Source organism: Aspergillus bombycis (genome assembly GCF_001792695.1).
Source record: "Aspergillus bombycis strain NRRL26010 chromosome Unknown contig00007, whole genome shotgun sequence".
NCBI classification, from domain to species: domain Eukaryota; kingdom Fungi; phylum Ascomycota; class Eurotiomycetes; order Eurotiales; family Aspergillaceae; genus Aspergillus; species Aspergillus bombycis.
In genome coordinates, this window is record NW_019170009.1 from 136,792 (window position 1) to 155,367 (window position 18,576).

Genomic DNA, 18,576 nt, shown 5'->3' on the forward strand with positions numbered 1-18,576 from the left:
ATGTACCTTCGAACCAATGAAGAACATTACGTGAGAAGCCAGTATTGACCTAATATCTTTACTTTGTTTTTCTGGCCGGTGCGACCGTGAGCACCATTACCGATGTCGCGACCACCAATTTCAATTCACCCTTTAACCGGAATATATGGTGCGCGAAGGGAAATACTGTCCTAACATTACTTCTAAAGTAAATGTAATCGGGAGAATGATCGACGTGGTCGGAATAGTCTTCAGCCAGCACACGCGAACGAAAGCTAGGCTGACGTTGTAAATGTGGCTTAGAAACTACATAAAGCAGCCGTGTCCAATAAAAACCAGATCATATTCAGTTAGCATACGATCTGCGTCAAAATTAAACCCGAAAGATCCCAACCACTGCTAGACAGCACAAAAATGCTCCTCTCTATCCACCGCGACCTATGCTTCCAAGGACGCGGAACCACAGGCCAGACACAATTGTAATGGACGAGAAAAACAGTACTATCAACGAACAACACAAGATCAAGCGTCCAAGCATAGCTCCCAGAAAAGAGGCTGGGCCTCGAAGATCCATCAACGGAAGCTGAATCAAATGATGCCTGCCCCGGTAACGATGAAGTCCTTTGACTGAGCCAGTGGGCGCCCCTTGGCTTCCGTCTCATCGGCGTTGCGTCTGACGAAGTTGAATTGATAGCCATCGCTATTGGAATTAGTGAACTGATCCTGAAGTTACAGTGATAGAACGTGTACATACTTTGCTGGAACACCGCTCACACCCTGAACTCGGTATGATTGGGCATCCCTGTTGATACCTTGGTCGATACGCCTTGCATAGTTGGGGAAGTGTCGCATATTGACCAGCCAGAGATCAAAGGACAGATCATCAGTGCTAGATCACACACAGCATATCAGGTCACTTTCATTGTTCTCGATGATAGAAAATAGACGGCTTATGACTTACTTGACAGCGCTCCATGTAATTGTCGTTCCCGCCTGAAGGAAGATTCGATCACCCGTCATCGGACTGCTGACCTCATAGGCTGCGACGGAAGACGCAAGAGCTGCGAGACAAGCGAGAAGGAACCGCATTTTGGTGGCGATTGGGTGAATCTGTGTGCTTTCACGAAAATGGTTCGAGGTTGCGAAGTGCTGGCAAGATGTGTTTGTTGCTAGTGATGAGGCAGGAAACGGAGCAGAGCAGAACGGCAATATATATCCATCCTCTGGAAACGAGTATACTGACTTGTGTCTCATCTTTCAAGCTGTTTCCCTTGGAATCTGGATTATCACCGAAGGTACATTCCATTCATCCGGTAGCCGAGAGAACTGAGGTCCAAGAATGTCTATGCAAATCCAGTATCTACTGTACATCTTCATGCCATGATCAAAGAGCGCTCACCTGTATCTCGTCGAATTGCAAATTGTAGTGACGCTCTTCCGTACGCAACTCGAAGCAATTGATTGCCAAAAGGGTCACTCGCACTATATTGTTCGCCGATAAACGAGATGAGTAGCGTAATAACTCCTGTTGGGGTGTGCAGTCGCTCACCGTCCTTGCAGATGTAGTTGCATTGCTATCGATAAATGACCAAGTATCTTGTCTTGCTGGTCTCAGCCTTCAAGGATGTATACAGTTGGAGATCAAAGTTGTTCACATTCTATCCCACCGCACGACTCAATCGAAATTTTCCATTGCAGAGGAAACATATATAGATTGAAGTGCAGATCTCTGTGTTACCAAACTCCCCGGCCTCCGGAACTTTGATGTTTGAGCTGCCGAAAATAATTTTATACTCGACCATGTCCGCCTTGGGTCAAACCCCGTAAGGTAAAGCTTACTTGCATGCGCTGTTGTCCGAACTTGAACTGTACGCAAATGTCTATGCCGCGGAAAGGAATTATCGGACACCGAGCTACTGTCAAAAGCTACCCTTCTAAGGATTCAACATGGTGCAGTTTTTGGTTCAATGTCTCAAGTGATCTCGTACTAAGCTGGATGACACGTATACTCGTTGTGCAGGTAGAGGTTAGTCCGATGGCGGCAGCTTTACACGTCAAGGAACCATGTAGCGAGGCGACCTCACGGAGAAACGAGGTAAGGAAACAACTGGGCGCGCTATGGCCGCTGGTCTGACGTCGACTGCGTTCAGGGTGCACGACCTGGAGTTCATGGATTATACCCCTTCGTCAAGGCTGCAGTGGTCTGTACCTATCCGGGTAAATGAATATTTCATTTTTCTTTTCTTACTTTTGCGGTACCCTGACAATCCTCAACTTAGTGAAATGAACGGGACACATTGGATTGTGTTTCAAAAGAAGGCGGCTGAAAAGATTACATATTCGGTCTTCGGTTTTACTTATTCCGATCTTGATCACTCAAGGCCTCGTACTCTAGCTGAAGTGTTTGAGCTATATTCTTCATAACATCATGGTACAGCTATAGATCTCGTCGGCCATCTGAAGGTTGTCATGATAAGTCACACACTTTGGCACGCTATCCCCTTCTACAATTGCTGTTATGGATTAGTCTTATGTTAAAATGAGCCAGCTTTGGAGTGAGGGAGTGTGAATGGTAAACAACAAGAGCTTGTGCTAGTTTCGAAAGGCACCTTGTGTAGAAGGACAATATTACGACATATAATATATTCTCACCCCTGGATATGTTATCTGCTGGGGCGCTTATATTTGATGCTTAATATGCCAATGCACAAGATAGTATGTATAGGAACAGGAGCATGTCTGGCAAGTCGCAAAATTAATCTTCCCAAGAGCCGGACTGCTTCCTCTGTGGTTCAGTACACTGACATAGCTAAAGAGTGTGCTGTTGTATTCTCAGGTTTTATTGCTTGGGCTCGACATCTGCCACGATGATACAGATAATACGGTCTTTCTTACACACAAACATAATATCACAGAAGCTGATTGTCAAACACTTCGGCTAGGTTAAGCTGTTTTCTTACGCTCAGGATCTGGAGCGCACTAGACGTATAATGATCTCCAATGAGTGCCAGTAGACCGTCTATGTAGGTATATACCTGATCAGCATGCTCTACTATACACATTACTGGACCAATGCTGTCTGATAAATAAGTACTGACATGCATTATGCTTAATAACCTCCCAATTGCGTTATGAACACCATACATATCACCTAGGGCTCTGTTGATATAGCTCTATGTTGCATCACGACGGAGTAGAATCATTCGATGCGGATGCTACGACCGATGATTGTCAACACCACGTCATATAATACTATCTACACTACAATAGCTCACATAGGCCGTCCATATGAGGAGAGAGAAAAGGCGGGTCACTCAGTCAGAGAGCTGATCAATCGTTTCAATTTAGTTCTTGCTTTCCATGGTTCAGCGAAAGAGGAGCTGAAGGTAGAATAAGAGCATGTCATTAATTATAACAGTTCACCGAGACTGAAAACGGCTGAGGTAGCAGAGCTCTGTAGCATCGCGATCATAACCCTCGAATTCTGATGTCAGAAGCTTGATGTATTTTCCGGCATTGCATTGCAATGGTGTGCTGGGTCGAAGGGACAGAGCACCACACTCGCTGTCGTTAGGGCACGCCTACAATAAGTATCTTCATGTGTTTTCCACACATACATCTGAAGGCCATATCTTCGTTCTTCTCACGCCCGGACCACGCTAAGGCAGAAGCATTTCAAAACTACGAAAAATGGCTTCCGATTTGGACAAATTCTTCGATTCGTATGTCAAATCAATGAACTATTCACGGTTATCACCCGACTGATGCAAAGTACAGAGCTGACGAACTTTCTTCATCCTTTAAAGAGAGTAAGAGCTGACTTACCCCCGACTGCAATATGTCCATAGCGATGTGATTGACATGGGCGATTATAGGGCTGGGAAAGGCTATTCACATCAAATCGGTTTCATCAGAGGCTGATAAGAAGGATGAACTGACCAAGGTAAGTTTACTCCAATGGCCGCATCCATCTAGGTCGTTATGTATGGTATGATACTGACAAAGGCTTCCTGGCACCCTAGATGGCGAAGTTTCTAGCAGACGAGCTCAATGCCCTTGGGGCACAGGCGGAACCAAAGCCCCTGCCCAACAATCTACCACCCGTTATCATTGCCCATTATCCAAAGTCTCCAGACCAAACAAAGCCAACTATCTTAATTTATGGTCACTACGATGTTCAGCCTGTTACAGGACAAACCTGGCACTATGAGCCATTTGAGCTTACCCAAGCCGGGACTGGGGACGATGAGCGATACTATGGACGTGGTACGACCGATGACAAGGGTCCCGTCGTGGCCTGGGTCAATGTTATTGAGGCACACCAGAACGCAGGGGTCGATGTTCCAGTCAACTTACGTTTTTGCTTTGAAGGGATGGAGGAGTCTGGTTCTACTGGACTCGCGGAATATCTTGCAAGTGAAGATGGGAGGAAGGTTTTCGAACATGTCGATGCTAGCTGTATCTCAGACAACTATTGGCTTGGCACTAAGAAACCCTGCTTGACCTATGGACTACGAGGAATTAACTATTTCAAAATCACGATTTCTGGTCCACCAACTCAGTTACACAGTGGATTGTTTGGGGGCATTGTCTATGAGCCATTGACCGATTTGGTCATTCTCCTTTCGAAGCTGGTTGACTCCCAGGGTAATATACTAGTCCCTGGAATCCAGGAAGACATCGAGCCTCTAACGGAAGAGGAGGAAAAGACGTACGATACTATCGACTTCACTATGCAGGATTTCAACAATTCAATTGGCCCCAACACCGACTACGGCATCTACAACGACCCTAAGCGAACACTCATGGCTCGACGGAGGTACCCGTCTCTGTCTATCCACGGTTTCGACGGTTCAGCCAATGGTCCTGAGACTGTGACCTCCATCCCTCCCTGGGTGACTGGAAAGTTTTCCATTCGCACCGTGCCAAGTATGACAACAGGGCAAGTCTCAGAGCTGGTGACGAACTATCTCAAAGGGGTATTCGAACAGCTAAATAGCAAGAATCACTTAGACATCAAAATGACTGATAGCGGCGAATGGTGGCGCACCGACCCGGAGGTTAAGAATTTCAAAGCCGCTGAATTAGCCACACAAAAGGTTTGGGACAATGTGACCCCAGACCTGACACGAGAAGGTGGAAGGTTAGTAGATCATGATCTTTACTTTGAGAGGATGTCATGCTCTTCTGCCTGCAAGCTCTAGAAATGCTCAGTCAACCCTGCTGTTCTTGACACACTAATCATATCGTCCTCGCTACATATCTCCTTTTCTTCAAGAGCTACTTTAGAAGATAGCTCCTTCACAGCTCCTTCATACTGGCACACGTCTAGGGCGCTAACTGTTGTACAGTATTCCTGTTGCATTGGATATCCAGAAAGGGCTAGGTAGCGACAAAAGCCTGATGCTGCTTCCAATAGGCACCTCGAGCGATGGTGCACATGGTCCGGACGAGAACATGAAGGTTAAAAACTATCAGAATGGTGTTAAAGTGTTGGGCGCCTACCTTCATTATTTTGCAGAGAAAAGTATTGAGGGTTAGTCGTGTCCCATTCCTATCTCTTCCAATCTTGAAATGTTTGAAATTGAGAGTGTCTATGTTTCCCTCCTGGTCTCTCCAAGAGTGTTTGAGTTTGCATGTTATTTCTACGAGATTATTTATGTTCAACGCTTTTAGTTTCACTTCAATTGAAGAAATAGCAATCCTAGTAGGGTTACAACATGCGAGCAGGAAGGGGGCTTCTGGTAACACTTTTTTCGCAAACGACCTTCCCCAACCCACGTTAGGGAGAAGGCATAGTACAGTAGACCCCAGATGTCGGTAATCTCTCATTATTTTCCCGCTGTAGCCTTCAAAAGCTGCAATTATTATCAATCTCATCTCCTGTGATCAACATGATGATGCTGGCATCGTCAGTTCCGAGACAGAGCCGAAACTTGGCGCCCGTATGTGACTACAAGCAGCTTGCCAATATGAATGAAATGGGGGATCTAATGTTTCTCTGCAATTTCTATCATTGTGATATACCTTATCACTAGCTACTATTGGTTGGGATAAAATGAAATCAGCGGTGACCCTACACCTTGCACTTCGTCTCAGTCTGCAAAGGACAGTACTCCAGATATATTATTTAGATGTAACATACAATATGCTTTATTCACGCCTTCTTTACAGCCACACTTACCCAACGAGACAATGCAGCCTGTAGTCTTTTGACCTCAATCTCATCCGTCGCCACCCATGCGACGACACCATCAGGTCGTAACAGTAATACCTTGAGCCCGAATGTCTCCTTTGCACTGTATCCACAGTATTCGATCATGAACTGTAAGGGCTGCAAAGACTTCACAAACTCTGCCACCTGGCTGTTGCTCTCAAAGTCAATAACCAAGAAGGATCCTTTCTCTAACTTAGCTCCAAGTCGCAGTCCATCATCGAATTCAAAGTCAGGGGCGCTACATCCCACCAGTCGATGTGCATCGCTCAGGTCGTAGCGCAGGGAAAGTCCCCAGATGCGGTCCGCGAAGTAAGTAGCCCCATCTTGTGTATTAATCATGTCCTGCATGGTATTCGCGATGGCCTGGCCATAAGGATCAGGGCGTAATGTCGCCACTTGAGCGCGAGTCCACTCTAGCACGCGTGCGGCCTCTGGATGCCGCTCTTGGTAGTAAGTGTCGAGCAGACCAGGAGATGCAACCCCTTTAACGGTAGCCGCAAGCTTCCAGCCGAGATTCATTGCATCGCTAATCCCTGTGCTCAATCCTTGCGCGCCCAATGGGGAGTGGATGTGGGCACTATCGCCAGCCAAAAGGATGCGTCCTTTGCGATACTCTGTGGTTTGCTTTGAGCGATCAGTGAATGAGGAGGCTAGGTGAAGTGCTTTGACAACTATATCTGTACCCGACACCCGTCGGAGTACTTCTTGAAAGTGTTCCCGTGTAATGAGTTGAGACCGGTCGAAGCCCCTATCGAAATCGATAACAAGCAGATGTTCAGGCCCGCTAACTATATACATCCCCGAATCTGTGTGCGTAAATCCCGGCTGCAATAATTCTGGCTGGTCGAGACCACACGCCGCAATATAACCAGTGAACTGCGCTTCTGTCCCGACAAATTCAAACCCAGCAGTTTTGCGAATTGTGCTGCGTCCACCGTCGCATCCGACGAGCCATTGTGCCGTAAAGGACTTGTTGCCGGCCCATACCTTCACGGAGTCGCCTTCATCGGTCAGGTGGGAGACTGCCATGCCTCTAAGGATTTGTACACCAAGTGTCTCTGCACGTTTCGACAACACAGCCTCGAGACGTCCAATAGAGGTTGGACCAGGCAGAAAGGACGGCCCTGGCAAGTGATACGGCCAGTGTGAAAAGTCAATGTTGTTAGCATTGAGCACCAAGCCCGCAAAATGTCCCCCGAACTGGAAGCCTTGAGTCTTCGCGAAATGCATCGGGCGCTTCTCGTCACCGAAAATCTCTTGTAACATGCCACGCCGATAAAATGCCTCAATTGATGGGATGTAGAGACCACGATGACCAAGTAATCCCTCCTTCCAAGGCGACTCTGGCTGTGTGTCTCGTTCCAATACAAGTACCGACACGCCAGCTGTGGCCAATTCACATGCGATAAAAAGGCCTACTGGCCCAGCACCAGCAATAATAACTTCCCAAGTCTTGTCCATTATTAGAAACTCCACCGAAAGTTGATTTTGGGTTTCCAAAGTGATCGTGCTGGGTCGCAAAAGAAGCCGTTCACGAGCTGTTTTAAGTAAACCAACTCGGGGTTTACTAACTTCCGCTCGGGCTGTCGAATACCGACAGCTTGCATGAGCAAATCCCCCGATAACTCTTTTGCCAGGCCATAACCCAGAAGAGCTTGCATCAGGGAGGCAGTGTTGCTGTGGAGATATTGCTCGGACAATAAATCCCACGCACAATCTTGAACATCCGCTATCTTGGTCGGACACCGGTTAGCTTGACTCAGTCTCACAAGTCCAAGGTGGCAGAACTTGATATAACACTGACACAGAACACCATCAAGTCTGTCATGGAGAGGGCTAAATTATCTAGATGGCGATGAAAGGACAAAAAAGATCGAGACAGTGCCAGTGGCCAACGGCGGCTGATTGCTGTGCGGAAATCTTATACCATCAATAAGATGGCAATAGCCCTCGTGTAAATATTGGCCAAGTGGACCGTGCAAACAGCCATGTGGCAAGGGATGACCAGAGTCACATCTTCCGGGAAGCCCAATTATAGCATGACGTAGTATATTGAATTTCTACATGTAGGGCTTCAAAAGAATCCCTACCGATGGAGCAGTACCATGTCAAGCCAGACACACCAGGGTTCTAAGACTATAGTGGGCCAGATTAGAAGACGTTCTTTCTATATTCCTATGTACATATGCATGAATCTAAGCTTCATTCCTCCAGCTCTTTGATTGCTTCTTCAATACTGGGAAGCCGTTGACGCCCCAGGTTGAGCCTTCTCCTCCACTTCGCTTCCTTCTTCAGCTTGGATCTCCGGCGACGAGTACGAGGATAGTTTATCGGAGACTCCCCACCAACGAAGATGAAAACATCATACACTGCACCCCCGACCAGGCACCAGATATGGTAGCCAGCCAAGCACCCCAAAACCACCACCCCCCTCTTTCGGTGAACGTGCTTCCACCGTATCCTGCCATCAGGGCTACCAGGCGAGGACCAAGGTCTCTGGCAGGGTTGAAACATCTGGGAGTTCATTAGTGAGTCCAACTCTCAAACAACTTTCAGACAAGGTGGAAAAAACACACCCCCCAGTATTGTAACCAAACCCGATGGTTAAAACAAAGATCAAGAGGCCAATGATGAATGAGTGCATACCCGCACCAGGCGGAGCATTGCTGTCGTCCCCCATTGCAAAGATTGTGCAGATTAGAATAGCGGCAGCGACAAATTCGTTGAAGAAGGCCGTCACATTGCGCACGTACGTCAAGGGCTCGGTATAGAACCCTAGACCAGTCGCTCCCATTGTGATGCCGGAGCCGCTGTTGGAACCGCTGTGGAAAATCGAGTCGCGGTATATGCAATACGCCAGCCCACCGGCCGTGAGAGCCCCCAGAATCTGGGCAATCACATAATAGATACATCGCCGACCGGGAAACCCTCGATAAATCCATAAGGCAATAGAAATAGCCGGATTGAGATGTCCACCGCTGACGCCACCAGCAATGTAGATCCCCACGGTAATAGCCAGGCCCCACGCCCAGTAAAGAGCGAGTCTGTTACCTGCATCATTTCCCCCAGTGGAAATTGCCAGAGTGGCACATAATCCGATTAGCATCGCCACGGTGGTCTACCCACTCTTTCGTCAGTATACTATTTGTGAAGAAATGTTCGGAATCGGTAGGATGTCTTCTTACCCCTAGCCATTCAGCAAAAGGCTCCCGCAGTTTATGCCGCACCATAGACCACTTGTTGAAATGCTCTGACTGGCCCCCGTACGGCTTGCTCCCATCCTCTGTCACCTCGTCTTCTACTGGACGTGGCACACGGTCGGGGGGGTCCACATTGGACATCTCCTGGTGCAGCATTGTGTCATCCTGGGCCCCCGACCGAGGACTCGAGACCGCTTGGTCAGCATTTCCTTGCTCGTCTGCCTGATCGGGAGTCACCTCCAACTCGGGCACTGGTTCTGACTCTCCCTTTTGTCCTGTTGGGTAGGCGGACGATGTCCCACCGCCATCATGGCGACGCATGCCTGGTCGGACAACACGCGGAAGGGGTTTTGCTAAACCCCAAACCGGCTCTTCATTGGCCTTCCCGTAGTTGGGATTCATGTCATGATACTCTGGGTGAACGTAAGTTGAGTTGGGGTCGGTTTCTCGTGGGCCTGCAAGAGAAGGGATCGTTTGGTTCGTGCGACTGGTCTGGTTTGTTTGTCGTCGTCTCAGTTGAGAGTATCGGGACGGTCGCTGTGATCCGGTGCTCCGATACTGCAGTGGTGGTCGCTGTTTGTCTTGTCTCATGTTGTTTGGTTGTTCATTGGCCCTCGATGGCTGGGTTCCATGTTTCTGAGTGGTATTCAGGTCATTACTTCTAACCTGGCGGGCATCAGCCAGATCCTGCTCCTCCGGCATCTCGGATCTTCAGAGCGTCGAGATTAGAAAGCTAGGGACAAGAGGGGGGATGGAAGGAATGAAGTAGAAAAGATAGAACTACAATATATAAACAGGGAATAGAATGAAAGGCTAGCTCGGTGTATAAAAAGGATTATATCATAACATCAACGTTGATACGGAGTACCGTTGGCCAAGTTGAACTTGGCTCCCCCTCCTTCCTTTTCTATGAACTGGCAGTGGTGGGTCATGATATCCAAGAGCAACCCTTCTGACATAGTATGCCTCCGATTCCATTGAGTGATCTAATCGTGATTGATGTTCCCTGGTTATCATCAGAGAGTCGCGTGGCAAACAACCGCCGGCGGATCCATGATGTCACGAGCTGCCCCAAACCCTTACAAAAGAAAAACTTCATTTTCTTCTTGGCAACCAGCAAACCGTGACCTCTACTCTTCCATAGCCATTTCTAACATATCGAGCAGCTCTCCTGGACAGTATCTAGGCTCTAGAATGTTCATCAATGATATCTCGGGTTCTCATCTGGATTGGCAGTAGAATCCAGAAGGTACACCAGGGTTTCCAAGGAACCCGACCATAGGACACGCAATCCTGACCTCTAGAACCCGTTAACCCCTGTTGATGAACGGTGAACGTCACGCATCTTCGTAAGGGTTCCATGGCATCGACTCTTCCCATAGATAACCCTCCCTTGAGCTTGAATAAGTTTGGAAATCACGACGTAAAAATATCCTATTTAGCCCTAAGGATCCACTGACGATCGCTACCTCTGGAACCAGTCGGCTGTCTTTCCAGCCAATCACTACTGCTGTATCAGGCGGAATTGTCAAGCTTATCCTATTCAGGGCTTCAAACCCCAACGTCAGTCACCGATCCTGGCAGTTCACATCGTGTACGCAAGTGTATCCTCTTTCTAGAACTCTTGCATGCAAGGCGATTGCACTGTGGTTACGTCATCGTATTTTAGTAGTCAAATGAGCATGGTTATGAATGGGGTATCTTTTATTACACTAGTATGAAGAGAACGTATAGACAATCCAGACACCACTATTGATAAACATAGATAAATTAATCGAAGAGCAACCAGCCGGGGAGGAGATGGCGGGGCCGTGGCTGCTGTACAGAAATAAAATTCGACATCCTACACCCTATTATGCGTGGTCCACAGGTCCACTCTGCGGCGTACGATGTGGCTGTCGACCCGGTGGTAGCTCTAGGGCAGTTGATTCCACTGCTACCATCGCCGAGGACGGCATATCATGCAACTCGTATGCTTGCTCGTCATCCTTGTAATCAACCGCCATCCTGCTCACACCATCCGGGCGCAGAAAGGTTCCCAAGCTATACGTCCGACCGATTTGCTCCAAGTGTTCCCGCTGCTGTACTTCAGACCACACATGGGCGCCCTCGAAATCACGCATCATCTGGCTATGTGCAATCCACGGGATGAGCGACCCAATGGATTTGGGAATGCGCGGTCCACTGAATTGCCCACGGTAGGCGACGAATACCCCAACCATCAGCAGAACATCCAGCGATACAAGGATGATAACAGTGAGAATTGACGGAGTTGATGGCAGTAGACCCCACATGCCTTGAGTAACTGTCCCATCGATGGCGACGGAATGAGACTGGGGCAACCGCTGCAGATACAAATCTCGCCAGAGAGTAAAGTAGGTACTGAAGACTGTGCAGTAGGTAAGCTGGACAGCATTGATCAGAAGTGCAGGGTCCACAGAGCCCGAGTTGGGCTTCAGCTTATCAATTGTGCGTGCCGTCAAAACCCCTGGCCAGTCGTATTGGTAGAATGACGAGTTTGGATGAGCAGGCAGTGTTTGAAGTGACTCCGTAAATTCCCGGTTGAATTGGCCCAGAATATCAGACGCATTCTGATAAAATGCATAGTCAGTGATCGAGCTTCCGGGCACCGCCTCGTAAGACTCTATGTGACCAGAGTGGTCGAACTGGACTATGAAGTTTTGAACCTCAATTGTCGGCTGGCAGTGCAATGCGACTGTGTTGTCGGTGTGTGGCGATGCTCCTGTCGTTGTATTCCAGCGCGTAAGAACTACGAGTGTGGACGTCTCGCATTCCGTCGACGCGGATGACCCCGTCGGCGCCAGATAATGAATAAACCTCTCGGGGTAATCAGAGGCTGCCCATGGAGCCTCTACCGAGCAGGTAGATTCCGTGCTACCATTGAACGGTCTAAATTCCCAGTACGACTTCCCAGAATTACGATCGATCCATGAATCGCTACGGGGAAGGCCTTCACATATCAGATCGACACCGATACCAGGAGTCAAAGCTGTATAAGAAGTACGATCGCTTTCCGGCTCAGCAATAAAAATTGGCACAAATGAGTGGTTTGAGGTAGTCCATGGTAGGAAAGGGGCATCTATCGTGCTACTGCTGGGAATAACAGTGTAGCTATCCATGACGGGGCTATGTGATTGTCTTGAAAGCGTGGACAAGTTATAGGTCGCATATAAACCAGGAGCAGCAGTCAAATGTTGCCTCAATTGTGGCTCAAACAGACCACCGCTGATAACAGTCAAGAGCAGGTCCAGAATGCATGCCAGGGCGACGATCACCAGGAGGCGAGGGCCTCGGCGCGCGCATTTCCAAAGCACCGCAAACGCAGTTTGACAACCATAGTTCATCAAGAGCGATTGCTTTGCTGTCACCGGTCCCTTCTGTAGCTGAGTCCACGGCTCTAGGACGCTGAGGTGGCGAAGCACGGATGCTAGAAGCCCACTGATCATGGAGGCAACTATGGTGGGGACAAAGAGCATCGAAGTATACAACACTAGCAGGGGCCAGGTCATGTAGTTAGGGTCGTCCAGACGAAGGTAGCGAAGAGATAACGCAAATAAAGCGAGCACAAATGCCAGCGATAAACACTCAATGAAAAACCACGGTAGTCTGAGAAAATGTGGCATAAGATCCTTCTTTCTCCGAAACTCGCGGGTGGAAAGAGGCACTGGATTTCCATCAAGCGACACAATTTCCAACCTGCGTTCTTTAGGCCCTCCGCTCCATCGGCACCATAGCCCCTTAGCCCATTGGAGAAGCTGCCGGGTGGTGGCTCGATGGAAATCTGTATCAGGCCGAGCTAGTGCAATCGTTGGACTGAACAGATCCGCAACGATGGCGCACTGCGCAGCAATTGACCCCGGGTCGCTTTGAAGAAAGTTAGGGCGCCACATGTAGACAAAGGCGAGCAAGGAGAGCAAGATAGACGCGGCACAGAGCATGGTTTCCGCATGAATAGCCGGGTCGCGCAACATTTGGAGGATCACTGAGACACTCTGCTGTTCTGCATGGATCGTTGTAGGACTTGTGGGATTGAACATTTTGTTCATTGTGATGAGGAAGCGATGATTCCATGTGTTCCGCAGCTGTTGCTGATACTGTTCGAGTTCTATGAAGTTGGATGGGGACCCTGTCTCCAAGACGCTGGACGAGCTGATAGTGCGGGCAGTCCTTTCGATACTCGCCGCGCGAGGCCCGACGCGGACTTGATCCTCAAATCTGTCGATACTGAACTCAGACGGACGGAGACTGTTGACTGTGCCCGGTTGGATCTGGGCTGCAACGATTGACGTGTTTGTGGCGATGAGGACCTCCGCTTCTGCATAATGATAAGTGGCCACACAAGCAAACGCTGTGGCACTTGAAGTCGTTATGGACCCATTTTTCAAAACACTCCCTTCGCTTATTATGCCATACAAGGTGGGCGAACCGCAGCCACTGCCAGCGAATGCAGAAGTAGCATTCAAATTCCGGATAGATTGACCCGGCTCCCAATAGCGAAGCTGAAAACGATCCGTGTCGGTGGGAGCAACACTGTCGAGTGCGAAGTTAATCGAGCAACCTGAAGCGCTGTCACTGTCGCTCGGAGTTTGAATAGATATACCGCGCATATTCCATGAAATTGTCTGTTCGCCATCTAGACTCGTATAGTTTCTAGGGTGCGTCGTGGAGAGGGTCCCCTGTAGAGGCGTGACCACACAAGTCAGATTTGCCCAATATATCGTTTGGTTCAAGCGTAACATAGATGTATCATTCTCGTCGTCCACAGGCATTGAAATCGGTGCCGCTGCGTAGTGGGGTGATCGAAGAAGCAGAAGATCGGCCTCTTGCGTGAACTCGCTACGGCCAGATCCTTCCGCTGCTATCAATGCCTCTTGCGTTTGCAAATCGACAAGGGCCGGCCATGTTTCTATTATCTTGGGCTCAGTTAGGTTCAGCTCGCTCATCACTATTAGCCCAGCAAATAAGGAGGGTAGGAGCATCCGGAGGACCAATGACATGAGCGACACGCAAAGAACAATCCAGTGGCGGTTGCGGGCAGCGGTTATGGGCGCAGTGATACCGTAGCAAAAGCTGTAGTTTGTGAAAAGTACTCTAGCTGAGGCACCCCGCGGCTTGGCCAGCTGAAAGTAAGGCTCCAGTCGCAGTACATCACAGGAACTGAATTCCCATAGGTTCACGGCGATCAGCGCTATGACTGTTGGAACAATGATGTAGGCAACTGACACCGTCGTGGGGAGGTCGCTGGCATCCTTGTAGCGCACGAGCCAGCCAATTCCATCATTGTACCGACGACAAACCTCCAGAGCGATTGCTATCAGCAGCAAGAAACCTGCCAGTGTGAGAAGGTATGGTGCTCGTAAAGGTACAGGCCTCCACGCATCTCGTGGATCCCATACCGGTTCTGTTCTATCGGCTGTTGCCGATCGGAAGGGCCATCCTACGCATATTCTAGTCCATGCTGAATGTATTGAACTTGTTATGGGATTCGTACCTGACCGTCTCTTCCATGCCAGCGTTGTTATGCCCCATTGCAAGCTCATTTGCCGTTTTTCTGCCCGAAATGGTACCTTTGCAACGAATCGTCATCCCGTATGAGGTTGAACACGACCTGACACAGTTACCATCTCAGTAGCTGGAATAACGACGCGACATGACAGCGTTCTCGTGCCAGGGGAGAAATCAAGCGCTCAGCCCCACCGGTGAGAATCGTTTTACTTATGTCGCCACAAACTGTGGCTGCCTGCTCAAGGTGGAGTGTACAGAGAACATGGTAGCCCTATCGCATATCTTTGATTGGTGTTGGAGATCACCACTAGTTAATTACATTCGGCGCTTGTCTTGGATTTGGGCTTTAGCATACTCTATACAGTCATTTTATTGGAGTTCCAAATCTTCTCATCTAAGGTGGAGACGTTAATGCTTGGCTTCAGCTACGCCCAACCTCAACTGACTAGTATTTATGCATCTTTTGGCTTATACAGCTTAGTCATTATGACTCTTATTCCTACTCCATCGCATCTAAACTCGAGATATTTGCATGATATGTATTTGACCGAATCCAGTCTCATGATGAAGAATGCCTATATAAATTATCCATGACTCTGTACGCTCGCTCCAAAACGTATATAAAGATACATCACATCATACCACAGAAGTATTGACAGCGAATTCCTCGGTATCTATTCCTGTGAAATAGCAGTTGCATATTTCTTTTCAGATACAGCACTCTACGGCAATCAACATCATTTTGTTCCCTGTAGGGAGACCATCAAAATACCGTCAAAGCGGGTGAAGCGGGATCCCTGGGAGCTGAAAACTGGGTTTGAATAAAAACCTTCTGCATACCGTCTGCACGACGGTTGAATAAGTCATAGACCTTCTCCATATCGTTGAGATCAAAGCGATGAGTGACCATATCCAATGGACAGATTGTCCCTTTTTGGATCAAGGCGAGCAGTTCATTCCAGTACTTATGCACGGGCGCTTGACCGTTTCCATTGAGGTGAATCCCCGTCTCCATCAAGGACCCAATATTGAAGTGATTGCACTAGGCCAAAGGTTAGTGATTGACAATGAGATCAAAGGTCATCACATACATAGCCGGTATATATACCAGTGACCCCACAACACCCGAAGCCTCTCACTGATTCAATCATCTCGTTCAAGAGCTCCGACGTGTCGTTCTCCATGCCTAATGTCCGCTGGATGGCGTGGCCTAACCCTTTGGCATACTCGCCAGCGGCACACTCAATGGCAATGTCTGGACCGCGCCCCTCGCACATTTGTTTCAACATGGATACCACTGTTTCTCCGCGCGGAAGTCGGGTGAAGTCAATCGTCTCCAAATTCGGAACCTTCGTCTTCATAAAATCGAGCCGCCATCTTCCCTCTCCGCCGTCAATCATGATGATTCGGCTGGCCCCGTTCACAACCGCAAACTCCGCTGCCATCTGCCCAATAGGACCTGCTCCCCAGATGGCAACGGTGTCTCCTTGTTTAACCCCGGTATCAACGACCGCATTCCAGGACGTGGCCAATACGTCGGAGAGATAGAGTCCTTGCTCATCCGGGACATCATCTGGCAACGGCAGCAGATTCACGTCCCCAAAGGGAACCCGTACAAACTCCGCCTGTCCCCCTGCAAAGCCTCCGGTGAAGTGTGAATATCCAAACATCCCGGCCGTTCGGCGGCCATAAAGTGCCTTTTCGCTCTCACTGCCATTGGTTCTTTCGCACAACGAGGACAGTTTCTTTTCGCAGTAGTAACATGACCCACAGGCAATCTGGAAGGAAGCAACCGCTCGCTCGCCAATCTTTCGCTTCTTGACTTTGGGACCGACTTTCTCCACAATCCCACAGAACTCATGCCCCAGAATGTCGCCTTTGTGCATTTCCGGTATGGCCGCTATGGAAGAGATCAGCACTGCCGCTAAGCCTGATAGCAAATCACGTACAATGAAGGAGATGAAGGTCGCTTCCACAAATGGTACTTCCCGTTACCCTCAGAATCACATCGTCGTCATCCACGATGGTTGGCCGAGCCGTTTCCACTGGAGTCAGATGAAGATGGTCAGTATCTTTTCACTTAAAACGACCAATAAGTTGTTTGATAATTCACTTACCGAGCTTCACTTGATTCTTTCCTTGCCACGTCAAGGCTTTCATTGTCTGGCTGGGGTCTCCGTGGCCAGTATCACCATAGTTGCTGATGTCCGTGGTGAGAGCGGGCTTTGCGCTAGACATTGTTGCGGTGGATGTAGTAACCCAGATGTGAAGAGAATGAGAATGGTATTGGTTTGAGGATCTCTTCCCTCATCTGTGATAGAGGGTAGATTTTATAGATAAGCGCCACTCACATAGCACTAGTACCACGCGCGTCAGACGTCACTGTGATGCGTTCGTTGATCTTCGAAGACGTTCTTATTACTATTTACTTTGCTCGATGTAGGTCGATATGACAGAATGTCTACATCATGATGGCCGGACAAAGTATCCTTCTTCTGGTGGACAGACTATGTCTCAGCCAACTAGAACCCATTTATACAGATTTGTCTTTGCTAGTACTTATCAGGTTGAACCTATTTGGGTACAGCATGATTCACCACCTTTCTCTATGTATTAAGGAATAGCTATATAATAAACGTTTATATCGTTGTCATCACGGTCTTCTCATGTATGATGTACCGGGATGGGGCTCAGAGCCTATGGGAGGTTATACTAATAAGAAACACCACCGCTCTCGAATATACGAACCATCCTGGGTATCCTATTCACTTGGTCTAATGGCCTAGAACATCAATAGGGCACACCGACACAACCCGCGATCACCGAACTGGAAAGGCTGTCTTTCCGAAGGTGCATCGATCGATAAGTGTGGTCTTTTTGTCGGGTTCTCGGTTCCGCCGGGAAGGTCGACTACATCTGACTCTGCACTTCTTTTGGCACCGGACTGAGACTTGATGACGGTGTTGTCATAGCTGTTGTCTGGCGGGAGAAAATTACTAGTACATTACCTATGATGCAGCGGTCAAAGCTAGGAGCAAAATGACGTTTCCCCGCAGTGCTTCCGCTCAAGATCCATGGGTTGATTATACCAACCACTGCTCCCGAGAAGAATCAGACTTTGCTTACGAAACTGGCGTGAGCAAGAAACTTCTGCCCCCCAGTGGAACCAACCAAGTAGGGTCTGGCAGCCCCACAAAATAGAACTTTATGATGCGGCACGCCAGATACGACACCTGTGGATCATTCCTGCCGATCTGGCCGCTGATCAATCGTCTCTGACGTGGGTCAAGGGTCTCGACTGCTGTCTCAGTGAGAAGTATCCCAGGCTGATTGAGGAAAGAGTAATTGGCCAATGGCTACTGACATTGACGGCTCATCAATGTGGAAATTACACAGCATCCTAAATGATTGCCAAGCGGCCAAGGGTTTCCTAGAGAGGAAGACTTTGGTTAGCTTACTGGCAGTAACATCGATAGGGATCTACCCAGGGTCCGAGGCAACATCAGGTAATCTTAGCTTGGCAACTACATTCATACCATATCGTAGGGCTAGGTGGTCGCATTCACTTTAGAAGTACGTAGTGGGTGTGATCTGGGCCAGTCATATCCAGTAAATAACATCCTTTTGAGTCACTAGGGTAGATCCCATCCTACG

General features: G+C 48.6%; 5 protein-coding genes across 5 annotated transcripts; 1 reads left to right on the forward strand and 4 right to left on the reverse strand.

Moving 5' to 3' along the window:
- Positions 1 to 567: 567 nt before the first annotated feature.
- Positions 568 to 1,068, reverse strand: ABOM_001818 (GPI anchored serine-threonine rich family protein; the record flags this gene model as incomplete). The annotated part of the gene is made up of 3 exons (XM_022528948.1): positions 568 to 679; positions 734 to 868; positions 941 to 1,068. The coding sequence occupies 3 exons, from the start codon at positions 1,066 to 1,068 to the stop codon at positions 568 to 570; spliced, it is 375 nt and encodes a 124-aa protein (XP_022393375.1).
- A 2,601-nt stretch (positions 1,069 to 3,669) lies between these two features.
- On the forward strand, positions 3,670 to 5,520 carry ABOM_001819 (Cys-Gly metallodipeptidase dug1; the record flags this gene model as incomplete). Its single annotated transcript, XM_022528949.1, has 5 exons — positions 3,670 to 3,701; positions 3,757 to 3,788; positions 3,855 to 3,922; positions 4,002 to 5,122; positions 5,331 to 5,520. The coding sequence occupies 5 exons, from the start codon at positions 3,670 to 3,672 to the stop codon at positions 5,518 to 5,520; spliced, it is 1,443 nt and encodes a 480-aa protein (XP_022393374.1).
- A 616-nt stretch (positions 5,521 to 6,136) lies between these two features.
- On the reverse strand, positions 6,137 to 7,657 carry ABOM_001820 (putative pentachlorophenol 4-monooxygenase; the record flags this gene model as incomplete). The annotated part of the gene is made up of 1 exon (XM_022528950.1): positions 6,137 to 7,657. The coding sequence occupies one exon, from the start codon at positions 7,655 to 7,657 to the stop codon at positions 6,137 to 6,139; it is 1,521 nt and encodes a 506-aa protein (XP_022393477.1).
- Positions 7,658 to 8,523: 866 nt separating this feature from the next.
- ABOM_001821 (MIP/aquaporin family protein) lies at positions 8,524 to 10,104 on the reverse strand (the record flags this gene model as incomplete). Its single annotated transcript, XM_022528951.1, has 3 exons — positions 8,524 to 8,710; positions 8,773 to 9,314; positions 9,382 to 10,104. Coding segments are annotated over 3 exons (1,452 nt in total), but the record flags the coding sequence as incomplete, so codon positions are not given.
- Positions 10,105 to 11,249: 1,145 nt separating this feature from the next.
- On the reverse strand, positions 11,250 to 17,160 carry ABOM_001822 (alcohol dehydrogenase; the record flags this gene model as incomplete). Its single annotated transcript, XM_022528952.1, has 5 exons — positions 11,250 to 14,746; positions 15,763 to 15,964; positions 16,014 to 16,822; positions 16,872 to 16,967; positions 17,040 to 17,160. The coding sequence occupies 5 exons, from the start codon at positions 17,158 to 17,160 to the stop codon at positions 11,250 to 11,252; spliced, it is 4,725 nt and encodes a 1,574-aa protein (XP_022393467.1).
- Positions 17,161 to 18,576: the final 1,416 nt, after the last annotated feature.